This window comes from Seriola dumerili, unplaced genomic scaffold (assembly GCF_002260705.1).
Source record: "Seriola dumerili isolate Sdu_G_001 unplaced genomic scaffold, Sdu_1.0 BDQW01000081.1, whole genome shotgun sequence".
Taxonomy (NCBI): Eukaryota; Metazoa; Chordata; class Actinopteri; order Carangiformes; family Carangidae; genus Seriola; species Seriola dumerili.
In genome coordinates, this window is record NW_019174336.1 from 4110961 (window position 1) to 4123285 (window position 12325).

Genomic DNA, 12325 nt, shown 5'->3' on the forward strand with positions numbered 1-12325 from the left:
TAAGATAAATGACTTCAATGATTCATTAATAATCAAAATTGTTATTGTTTCATTTTGTGTTGACTGAGTCTTTAGCCACAGGAGACGCACGTTCACCTCTTTCTGATTTTTTTGGCACTTCTCTTACAAAGAATTTAGTTCTGGGATGTAGAATTTAAAAAGCTTGAATGTGCACACAAACATGACTTCAGAACAATTATTTAAAAAAATGATCTCTTTATTGAACATGACAGAACATGATGAGGAACATGGAGCTTCAATCAAAACAATCACAGCTTCATCTATGCATAGGCTACAGACATCTCTGGGAATATTTAAGGATGGTGATTATCAACAGTAATCAGTAGGAGCCCTCTGATCAGTTTAAGCATCATTCTTTGTTCAGAACAATCTATGTGTGCCTCTTTAATGAGCCGTTGGTTTTTAGGGCCGCTCCTCTCTGTTCACCTGGATGTCTTTAACTCAAACCTCAAAACCACAAAAACTGAAACCCTCACGGTCTGCAGAAATGACACTTGATGATTTTCTTGAAAGCGCTCTGGAAGTCTTTGTTGAAGTACGCGTAAATGATGGGGTTGAGTAGAGAGTTGGAGTAGCCCAGCCAGTTTATGACATCCTCCAGCCAGCGGGGAATGTAGCACGACTCTTGGCAAAAAGGCTTGACCAGAGCGACGATGAAGAAGGGAAGCCAGCAGAGGATAAAGGTGCCCATGATGATGCCCAGAGTCTTCACTGTTTTGCGCTCCCGTGCCAGCGCAATCTTCCGCTTCGCCTCGGTCGCCTTCTCGTGCCTGCTTTCGAACAGCGGCACGGAGCTCGGGGTGTTGGGCAGCGGCAGGTTGCCTTTGGAGTTGCTGTGAACTTCGATGATCTCCAGAGACTCGCCGTCCTCCGCGTGTTTCACCGCGCCGTTGACGCTCGGCAGCGGCCGGGGCTCCACGCTCCTTTTCCAGCTCTTGCCCTGCGCGTCTCCGGGAGTCTTTTTGTGGAAGAGCGCCGGGGATAACGCCAAACAGGAGTCGGACACTTTCTTCTTCTCCGTTTTACGCACCGTCCTCCTGATCCGAAACCTCGCTGCTTTGAATATCCGCCCGTATAAAACCAGCATGAGCGTCAACGGGATGTAAAAAGCCCCAAATGTGGAGTATATTGTGTACCAGGGGTCTTGCCTGATCTGACACTGCTTGGGGTTCGCCCTGTCCTCTGCCATGCTGTTGGGCTGGGAGCGCATGATCAGCATTGGCGGCACTGAGATGGAGAATCCGACGAGCCAGGTGACACTGATGAGGACCGCGGCTCTCCTCGGCGTCCTCTTCTTCATGTAGTCTATGGGCTCTGTTATGGCCCAGTATCTGTCCAGAGCGATGGCGCACAGGTGCAGGATGGACGAGGTGCAGCACAACACATCCAGAGAGATGAAGATGTCGCATGGAACCTGCCCGAGAGTCCATCGGTTTAAGACCTGGTAAAGCGCCGCCATGGGCAGCACTAGCACCGACACCATCAGGTCGGTGACAGCCAGAGAACCGATCAGGTAGTTGGCCACATTCTGGAGAGTCCGCTCCAAGGCGATGGCTGCGACAACGCACGCGTTCCCAAATATTGCGCACAGGATGAGCGCGCCAAGCAGGAAAGATGTGACCACTTGATAACTCAGCTTCACCTCCTCGTCCTCAGGGTTGGGGGATATGTTGGAAAGGTTGTCAAACTGTGTCCAGGTTGTCGTGTTGTTTGTGACCTCCATTGTTGTTAAACTCGATGTGTTTGGAGAGCTTCGGTTACTTGCTGGACAGCCCGGTGCGCATGACACCGTCGCTCTCTGCAGAGCGCATAGTGGGGTCTGTTTGCTGCAGAGAGGGTCTGAACTGCGAGTCTCGGCTGCAGCCTGAGAATGATGCTGAGTATTTATACCGATGATGGAAAATGCGTCACTTGTCCGTGAGGATGTAACAGAGTCTGACTGTTAGTGTATGTTTAGTCGGAAGCTCAGGTACTGAAGACGTCGGAGTTATTCAATAAACAGCCTATAATAACTTTACATATAGTTTTATGATCTTCTGACTGAAAGGCAATTCAAAATGATATTCTTTTCTTTTTCTTTTCTAAAGAATTGAAGTGGATTTTGGCATTTCGGTGAGAAATCAGATCAGTTTCTAATGCAGCTTTTGAAAGATTCCAGTCAAAGGACACTTGATGTTAGTGAAGTAATCTGCAGTGTTTTTCTATTAAAGAATAAAGGAAACCTCACAATAAAAAAACAAACTTTTATGCCTAGTTGTTTTAATAGGACAAGCACATCAATAGCCTCATTGTGGAACTACTATAATCAGCATGTACAGTTTGCGAAGTTAAAACGTACCAAAATTAAAAGAAATTAATGATTTGATTGCATCTCGTTGGCATATTCCCAAAACTGTTTGACTATCATTACAGTAACCTTTACATGAGACGTCAGGCTTATTCTATTCTATTCTATTCTATTCTATTTTCTTCTCTTCTCTTCTCTTCTCTTCTCTTCTCTTCTCTTCTCTTCTCTTCTCTTCTCTTCTCTTCTTTTCTCAGCAGCTTTGATCACTGCACCGGGGCAGTCAGGTGTGACACTGCCACCTGGTGATAGTCCGCTTTCATAACAGTTATAAAATGACTGATCTTTAATATTTTTAGTAATTGTAAATCAAATAAATACATTTAATTTATTTTTATTTGGACCAAATAAAAAAATATGATTTCATTGGTATTATTATGTTCACAGAAAAAGTGTGAGAAATTGGGACTGACTGTTTTTGTTGATAAAAATTAAATATGACACTTCTTATTAATAACAATCTGATCAATTCTCTTTAGCTTCTCGGATTAAACTGGGCTGCAGGGGCAAAAAGTTGTATTGCTTTTGGGTAAATTTAGGACTGATCAGGAGGTTGACATATTAATTTCAGTACAGTAATATATTATGGTTTGACCCATAATCAAAGAGTTTACAGAGGTGGCGGCAGAAGTCTTCTTTTCTTTTCTTTTCTTTTCTTCTCTTTTCTTTTCTTTTCTTGTCCTTTTTTTTCTTTTCTTTTGTAGAATCTCGGGGTACTGACCCTTTAAACTGTGCTGCGCGCAAGCGCATGGTTTTTGGTCTATACCACTTTCCGTAATCTCCCACATTCTGTGACGTCACAGCCTACTTTAAACCGGAAAGCCAGTGTAACTTTCTTGTTTTGCACAGGTTTTCCGTGGTTTTCTTCTTTGCTACACTCCTTGAACAATGCCGAACTTTCAGGTAGGCGTGTGTATGGCGTAAAAATATTAATATTGTCAATATGAGTTTTGTCATTATGTGCAGGATGTTATTTTAAGATTTAAACGCCACAAGAGAGCCTCTTGTTGACAGAGCTAAAAGCTAACATTAAATAGTTTTTATTCTGCCACTGTTAGTATTGGCTGTTGTACGTGCTTCAACATGAGAAAATTAAACAGTAATTTCGCAGCTGTGGTTTGAACACTGAAACAGACGGGAAATCCTCTCAACCTGCTACAGAATCAACACCTGTAAACAAATATATTTCTCTTTATAGCCTCATAGCCCAGGGTCAGCAGGCTTTGCATCTAAAATTCCAGTCAAAAAATAATACAGAATACCATATATTACACAGTTGACAGTCCAACTCTGTAGCAGTTTCAACATGACAGTGCCCAGGAGCTCAGTCCTCCTCACCCAGCATCAGTGCTGGACCTCACTAATGCTGTTGTGGCTAAGTGCGAGCAAATCCCTGCAGCCAGGCCCTAGAAGTTGTGTAGAAACCGTGTTTTTTTAGCGGCATATTAATGCCCTTGGTTTTGGAATGACTTGTTCATCAATCACATTTGACTGTTATGTTCAGGTGGCCACATATTTTATTCATATGAGTAGTGTTTAGCACTTTCTCGATGAATTTAACAATTGTATTTGTTTAAAATACAAGCATTTCCTGTTCTGGTCTAAACAGCATTCTAAAGAGCTTCACTCTAAAAAAAAATGCCACATTAATATACTGTAAACTTGATCTTACAGTGCACAGCATCATGTTACTTAATATGTAATTAAGTGCCTCACTGCAATAGTCTCTCTTATTATAATTCTTGTAAAAAGTTTATCAACTCTTAAGCCTGAGATTTTATGTAACATAGGTCTATGTTTGAACTTTTTTTACTTAGTTTCTCTTGGCGTCATTACACACTACATGCAGAGAGTTTGGCAAAAGAAAGAATTTGATACAAATTATAGTATGTGAGTATTTCTAGTATACAGTATATATGGCTGATTATGCTGAGCTTAGAGTTTTTGACAATTGTTGTTTTTCCTTTCTGAATTCAGTCTAAATCTGTGAGGACTTTAGCCAAGACAGTGTCACTCCTAACACAGTGTATGCTGGTGCAGGTGGGTTTTCAGTCTTATGTCTTGACTGTGCTTATTATCACCATCAGCGGAGATGGACTTAAAACTTACTGCCTGAAGAAAGGGAACCATGCTCCGCTGCAGAAGGTGTCGGAAAGGCGTCATAGACTCAACATGTTTGGCCATGGTGGGTGGAAAATTTTCAATATCTGATGTGTTTAGCATGGTTGATCTACATTTGCTTCATCTGTAAACTCACTTTTGCATATATTCTCAGGCCAGTGAGCTGCTACTGTGCTGGCAGTGTTTGACTCATAGTAATAGCTGTTGCTGAGGCAATAAATCAGTGTGTCAATCATTTAAAGCATATCACCTGTTATTTTTGTTGTTGTTTAAACCATTTAACAACAATTTAACATTCTGTGTGTCCAGCTGCTGCTTTTCTTATGTCATGCGCAACTAAGTTTTGCGGTGCCGGTCGGACAAAACAAGACATTTTAGGGCATCACCTTAGGCTCTAGGAAATTTTAATGTGCACTTTTTATATGTCTATATGTCTGTATATACATATATATGTATTATAGTCTATGAAGTTGTCAGGGTGTTGGTAAATGTCAAAGATAACAGCTTGTGTATCAATCACAAACATGATTGGCTGTCAGAGAAGCTGGGTCTGATGGGAAGTGTTCTTATCGCCTGTTTGTCTTTTACACTGAGGCAGGTTGAGGCCACAGGTGAAAGCTCATGTGCTATTTGCAGCATTTGGCATGTGAATGTTGACACGTTGCCAGAGTGGATACTGACCTCAGTTCACCAGGTAAGTATGTCAGCTTAGCAAGGTTAAAAAATAAAAAAGTATTTTTTTTTTCTCATGTACATATGGATAACCTGTGATCATATTTTTAATTCTATTAATTAAATGAATATTCATTCAAAAATATCCATTTAAAATTAAATCTAAAGCACAAAATGTGGAAAACATGAAGTGGTCTGAATATTTACTGAAGCTGCTTTATTATCTGTAAATATTTTAACGTTTGTCATATTTTGTAGAATATTTTTTGTTGGATTTTAATTTAAAACTTTAAAAAATATACATACATTTAAGTCATTTATCCGGCAGAAATGCCAATTTTTTTTATTTCATTTTTTATTTTATAGCATTTTTATTTTATATTTTTATTTAGCATATGAAATGTGAGCATTTGCTGCTTCTTTCCTGTTTATATATCATTGTAAACAGAATATATTTGTGAGTTTGGATTGTTGGGCAGACAAGACAAGTCATTTGAAGACATCACCTTGGGCTTGTGCTCGGCAATTTTCACTATTTTCTTACAATTTAAGGATGAAAGAAAAAATCAAAAAAATAATTAACAGATAAATTGATACAGAAAATAAACAGTATTTGCAACTCTACTTTTATCATACAAAACTGTGAATGGATTTAACATTTTATTTTCAAGATGTTGTTTTGATTTATTTATCTGTGGTTTCTGACTAGACCCAGTGGACTGTAGGAAAACTCAACTGCCAGAACTGCGGAGCTCGTTTGGGCGGCTTCAACTTCATTGATCGCAGTAAGTGTCCCTGTGGTCAGGAGGCCGCCGTTCACCTCAACAAAAGCCGTGTGGATCGTGACCATAAGCACTACGTTCTCATCGTCCAGCCGAGGAGGAGGAGGGTGACAGCGAAGGGACAGGCTGGTCTGCAACCAGACAGCAATCAAAACAATGAGGAGAGGCATGAGTTTAACAGGACTGCACTGGACAGTTTACAGCGTAACCGTGCTGCTGTCATGTCACACATCAGCCCTGCAGAGGTTTCAAATTCACTAACTGACAGTGAACGCACCCAGTCATTTCCTTTCAGTCCTCTGTACTGCATTTCTCATAGGAGAAGGTGCAGTTTGGAAGAGGATGCCACCTTCAGGCCTTCATGTTTTTGCCCTTCAAGTCTTACGAACAAGTCTGCTCTTAATTTGAGGAGAGCAGGGACAGATGAGTCTACACGGTCACCTGTCTCATATCCCACAAGTCAGCAGCTTGACACAGAGGGTGAAGCCTCAGTCAATGCTGTTGCCTTCCATTCCTTTGTTCCTGGGGGGAGACAGTTACCTCTGGATCAGCATCTGCTGCAAACTGTGGAAGATGTGGGGTCTTCTGTAGAGACCACCGCTGTCCACGAGGACGTTTCTGATTCAACCCTCTTCCTCAGAGGACGAACCGTCTCTGACAGTGTAGCTGAGCAGCAAGAGGAAATGGTGGTATGTTTTTGCTCTTTTAATTGACTTTATAGGAGCTATTAGTAGATTTTGCTATATATATAAAATTAGTATTAACAGTTTTTTACTTACCGGTCTAAAAAAAAGGTTGCAAGTTCATTAAGCATTGATTAGAACTGTAGCCAATGATAATTTTGATATATTATCACATTATATTAACATAATTCTTCATTTTTTTTATAACTAATTTTATATTACATTTCAAATAACACATAATGAATTTGTAGCCCATGTAGAATATAAAGGGACGGTATGGACCAGTATATTCAGGGCGTCCTGCATTGTTTTATAGCCGAGGAGGGCCCTCTCACTTGAAACAATGACCACGTCCACTTACAACATAAAAAATGTATATACATTTATGACATAAAGTACTATTTCACATAGAAAATGCCACATTTTAATCAGTGTGACTTTTACTAACTAAATTGATCATGAGATGGGATTCATGAGGATATTTCACTGTGACTAAACAGTTTCTTGTGGGAAATCCTGGCGTTCCTTAAATAGATGAAATAATGGCAGCATATTACAAAGCCGCGAGAGATATCACAACAAAGGGGTCGCGCTTTCATGGCCTGTAGCAGAAGTGAGTCTGTAAAAAAAAAAGAAAAAAAAGAAGAAAAGTAGAAGAAAAACAACTATATATAGTACAAACAAAGAGAACAAAAACATGTTTATTTCTTGAGGCCTTCATGAGGTTTCTTGAAAAGTAATAACCTGATTTCCATGAAATGTGCCGTGAATGTTCATGAACCCCAGAGAATAGATCTTCTTGTCCACAGTGACCTTCTGACCTTTTCAACGGGACAACCATCAGGTCAACTTGTCTCTGTGTCAAAAATAAGCGGGCACATTCCCATCACATTTACTGATGACACTGTTGCCCAGAGGCTAAACCTTTAGATGTTAGTAACCCCATGACCTTTCCTCTACCTTCCTCCACCCTCAGGTCAAATTCAATCGTTTGAGCTTCACTAATGGTAGGGCTCAAATCATCAGTGTAGTGTTTGTTGTTTTATTTTATTCGGTGTTGTTTGATGCAAATGCATGTCTTCATACCCTGTTCACTTCAGGAAACAATAAGGCAGCTGTGGTTAAATCATTGCTGCTTAAACCAATTAGGTTTTGAATCAGTGACTGGACTGTGTGTGTGTGTGTGTGTGTGTGTGTGTGTGTGTGTGTGTGTGTGTGTGTGTGTGTGTGTGTGTGTGTGTGTGTGTGTGTGTGTGTTACCACCTTCATAGCCTCAAGCCTCTGTGACCCCCCCAGCCTCAAACAGCCTGAGCAAAAGAGAGAAGAACCGTCAGAAGACTCTGCGGAGGAAACAGAGGAGGAGAGAGCGATGGCTGCACAGTCAGCTGGAGCAGGAGCAGGTGAGAGAGAGCAAAGTTCACCCTGATGTCGTGGGTGCATGCAGGTGTGCAATTTAAAGGACTACCTATACTTATCAAGCTCTTCCACAGACTCATCAAGTCTTGAAAAATCATTGGATGATTTGTCAGTTATTAAAAAGTTTGGGAGTTACACAGGGAAGCTAGAGAGAAACAGGAAACTATTTCATCAATATGTATCTTATCTGTTAATTATATGATAAAGATAGTATTAAGCAACTGAGAGTTTTATTTATTTGTGCAAGTTAAAATGAAACAAACACATGACATGCAAATGAAAATGGAAAGTAGTGAGAGGAAAGAATGTGTCATCTCTATGGACGGTAAATAGTTATGACTCTTTAAAAAAATATTAATTTATTTTCTTTTAATATATTCAGTAGGGTTTTAAGCAGTGTGTAGTTTTAGGTAAATAATAAAGTTCTCCACATGTGGATTCTGTATATTAGTTTGAAAATGAAACATTAGCATGCACATGTGTTTGTGTGCAGGCTGAGAATGTGACACTGTTGGACAGTGAGGAGGAGGACAGAGAGGGTCTCACCTGCGCCGTGTGTCTGGACGTCTACTTCAGCCCGTACAGCTGTAAGCCATGCGGCCACGTCTTCTGCGAGCCGTGTCTTCGCACGCTCGCCAAGAACCGACCGACAAACACGCCCTGCCCTCTCTGCCGCACCCTCATCTCACACACCGACCTCCACCAAGGTCAAGCTTCTTCCTGGACTCCAAACCACACTTGAGAAATATCTCATTACTGATAATAATTGATATTGACAAACATTTGCTGGTTCCAGCTTCGGAAATGTGAGGACTTGCTGTTTTACTCACTGCGCTGTACTGCTCTCATTCCTCCTCAGAGCTCAACCAGACTGCAAAGGCCTTCTTCCCAAAGATCTACTACACCCGCAAGCAGAACTTCCAGAACGCCCCGTGTGCAAAATGGCCTCTGCCCAGCTGTCGCAAACACTTCAGTACCTTATGGGGTGAGAAACTGTGAAACTGTCATGTGGTCGTAGGAGCATGTTTGTGTCTTGTGTCTTGACACTAGTTCCATTGTAATCTCTGGATCCAGGGTAACCGGGACATTGGAAAGGGATGAAATGTAAGGTTGACATAGATGTCAAATAAATAAAACCAAGTATGTTTGCTCACCCTGCCATAACATTGTTCACTGAGAAAGACAGATATGTTATTGCTTTCACCCTGAGTCTGTTTTGATGAAAATGAAATGGTCATTTTTATGGTCATTTTAAAAGCTATTTGTAAATTTAGCTAATGCCACATAGCTAACTTTACCAGTCTAGAAGAAACATTGCGTGTTCAGGATCAAACTTAATTCCTTTACTCACCAAGAGCTGTCTCCAGTGGTGGAAAGCAACACCAGTCTTGACTCTTGTCTCTATCATGTCTTTTCTTCTACTAAAGTTAGCATGCTAAACAGTTTGCCCGGCCCTACACGTTTCTTTCTGATAGCGACTCACTGTAGCCTCCAATCTGTCCTGAGGGCTTTTTATAAACCCTTGTAAACACAATGATGGCTGAAGCTCTTCTCAAGTTACAATCTCCCGCTCCCAGCAAGAAACCANTACACGTTTCTTTCTGATAGCGACTCACTGTAGCCTGTAGGTCTTCTCAAGTTACAATCTCCCGCTCCCAGCAAGAAACCACGTTCAGCAGCAAAGAAAACTTACAAGTAGCCCCTTTAATATTAGCAGCTCTGGCTTGTTTTAATCCTCCTCAAAAAATCTTGTTCCCACACGATGGAAATGTAGCATTTGCAAGCATTTGCAAATGAATTACTTCACAGAAATCCAAAACATNACTTCCATAATATTCAGCCATCAGGTCTCTGCTGTTGTTGTTGTTGTTGTCTTGTTTTAATTCTGTTCAAAAAATCTTGTTCCCACACACAGCTTCTCTTTTTGGGATAGTTTACAGCAAATAACTTTGGATGGAAATGTAGCATTTGCAAATGAATTACTTCACAGAAATCCAAAACATCCTAATGGTCCAAGTTGCTTAATCATGCTGACTACAGAGTATTATTTTATGTGTTTAACTTTAGGGTATCAGAGACAGGCAGCGACAGCAAGGAGACGCTGGTACTTCCCCCATAGAGGCAACGCTGTGGACCTCGCCTGGGTGTTTTACATCGGCCTGGTCATCGCCTACATCCACTCAGTCAACTGGATCCTGGTTTTCTTGATCCTCTGTTTCCTCATGTATTACTTCTTCTTTTGAGAAAACTGGAGAATTCGCAATGCAGGTTTATCTGTCTTCTTTTTCTTTAAACAGATATGAGTTTTTGTGGTTTCACGGGTTGGAGAGTTGAACCTGTTATTTCAGTTTAAAATATCTGAGAAATAGCAGTGGTTGAGACACTGGTGGTTTTTTTCCCCTGTTTTAAGTGCAATAATTTACTCTGAGGTGTCCTAAGATACAAAAATAATGGACAAGACCTGAAGCAGAGTGCAGTGTCCTCTATCAATTCTGTTACTTCCTACATCAGGAAGACCTCATCAAAAGTGCTGTTTGCTAGTGAAATCTTAGGTGGTAGAACTGTTCGGTAATAATGGTGTAATGGTTTTTATTAGACTAAAAACTGTAATGCAACTTGATACTGTAGTTGTTGGGATTTAAAGAAATAGTTCAACGTTTTGGGGAAATGTATTATTCTTTCTCTCAGAGTCAGATGAGAAGGTTGATATGATCTCATGTTGGTGTTTTAAATAGGGAGCTGGAGCTGTGAGCAGATTAGCCTAGCTTAGTTAAAAGACTAGAAGAAGGGAGAGCCAGAAAAACACACCAACCAACCAACAACAAACAAGATTCAAAGTGTTAGTGAGCTTTAAAGGTGTTGGTAGGTGTATATTTTAGTTTGAGACAGAGCCAGGCTGCCTGCTTCCTCCTGCTTTCAGTATTTATGCTAATGACTCCAGCTCAGTCATATGATTAATAACAATCTTCTCATCTAACTGTTAAATAAAGCAAACAAGTTTATTTCCCCACACTGTCCCTTTAGTGTAGCACAGACAGGATGAGTCAAACTAGCACTTTACCAAAAACACAAGTGATTCAGCAATATACACACAAAACTTTGAAAAATGTGAGATCCGTCAGCCTCTTGTAACGTCAGCGTCAGCGCGACTGAAAGAATTTCAGTCTGGTATTTTAGTGAGTGTAGTTCAGTGGAATGATGTAGAATTCAGATTCAGGTAAGATGAATTGAGAGGCACTGCTGAGAAAGTTTTGCTTCTATGTGTACATGTTGTGTTATTTACAAAGGAAAGGGTTACTCAGGAACCAGATATCTAACAAGTGAAGAGAGCAGCATTGATTGATTGATCGATTGATTTATCGATTGATTGATTGATCGATTGAAAGGCTGACAGTAGCAGGGAGCAGAAAGAGCAGACAGATTTGTGTCTGTACGGTGCCTTTTCTCAGTCTGTGTCTTCCGTCTACAACGGGAAACATGAGACTGGAACCAGTCGATTTTCAGTTTTAGCTCTGTGAGTGTACGCTGTATTCATAGGAAGCCAGACAGGAATAAGCTTTTAGTGAAGGAAAACGACTCACAGAAGTTAGATTTAAAAAAAATATATATATATCAGCTAGATATCAGCATTCATATTGTGTAAAGAGTTTATTGTCTTACTAAAAATAAACTATAAAGGCAATCGGGTGTGTTATTTGAGTGCACCCATGCATTTTTTTATTTAAACATATAAGGTCAGATTCAGTATTTTCATATTATTCTTTTGTTTTGTTTGTTTGACTGCTCAGTAATACGAGATTGGACCACATTAGTGAATTGATGCAAATAAAAATCTGTCTAAATAGACAACTTTATTTAACAAAATGATGAAGCCTGGTTTTTCACCTCTCCACATTTCTCCCAGAACTCATCACAGTGGTCCTCTGTTGTTTTTGTCAGTGGTGTAAGTGAAAGAAGGGGCACCTCTTATGTCTGCTGGGACAGGGTGATTTTTTTTTTTCCAAGTAATTCTTCATAGAAAAACAGCATTTGTTAAAATGATGTGAGCTGGTAAAGTAGGATGTAAAGTGATGTTCTTACAGTGAGTTCATCCCGTCTGCTACCAACAGTCAACGTAGGTCTCTTCCAACCATGAAGGTGATCCTCCTCCCCACACTAATCTATATTTTCTGTAATGATCAAACGACTGTCTCAGCCCCCTCGCCAGCTCTTTTCAACAATAAACCCACTGTAGAGAGAAGCTAATAGTAGTGAGATGGTGGAGACAGTACCGCAGCTAAAAGCAG

General features: G+C 40.4%; 2 protein-coding genes across 2 annotated transcripts; one reads left to right on the forward strand and one right to left on the reverse strand.

The window, feature by feature from the left end:
- Nucleotides 1-221: 221 nt before the first annotated feature.
- LOC111221198 (5-hydroxytryptamine receptor 1A-beta) lies at nt 222-1841 on the reverse strand. The gene has a single exon (XM_022744561.1). It carries the CDS (start codon nt 1742-1744, stop codon nt 494-496), a length of 1251 nt encoding a protein of 416 aa, XP_022600282.1. The 5' UTR covers nt 1745-1841; the 3' UTR covers nt 222-493.
- A 1337-nt stretch (nt 1842-3178) lies between these two features.
- On the forward strand, nt 3179-11870 carry rnf180 (ring finger protein 180). Its single transcript, XM_022744547.1, has 8 exons — nt 3179-3268; nt 4453-4550; nt 5085-5180; nt 5868-6629; nt 7895-8023; nt 8533-8746; nt 8899-9024; nt 10107-11870. The coding sequence occupies exons 2-8, from the start codon at nt 4494-4496 to the stop codon at nt 10280-10282; spliced, it is 1560 nt and encodes a 519-aa protein (XP_022600268.1). The 5' UTR covers nt 3179-3268; nt 4453-4493; the 3' UTR covers nt 10283-11870.
- The last annotated feature ends 455 nt before the right edge of the window (nt 11871-12325 follow it).

Bases quoted from the DNA above. Each gene is read 5' to 3' on its own strand.
- LOC111221198 (XM_022744561.1), bottom strand. From the start codon at position 1,744: ATGGAGGTCACAAACAACACGACAACCTGGACACAGTTTGACAACCTT.
- rnf180 (XM_022744547.1), top strand. From the start codon at position 4,494: ATGCTCCGCTGCAGAAGGTGTCGGAAAGGCGTCATAGACTCAACATGT. The intron at 6,630-7,894 runs GTATGTTTTTGC...CCACCTTCATAG, and splicing joins AGCAGCAAGAGGAAATGGTG to CCTCAAGCCTCTGTGACCCC. The intron at 8,024-8,532 runs GTGAGAGAGAGC...GTTTGTGTGCAG, and splicing joins GTCAGCTGGAGCAGGAGCAG to GCTGAGAATGTGACACTGTT.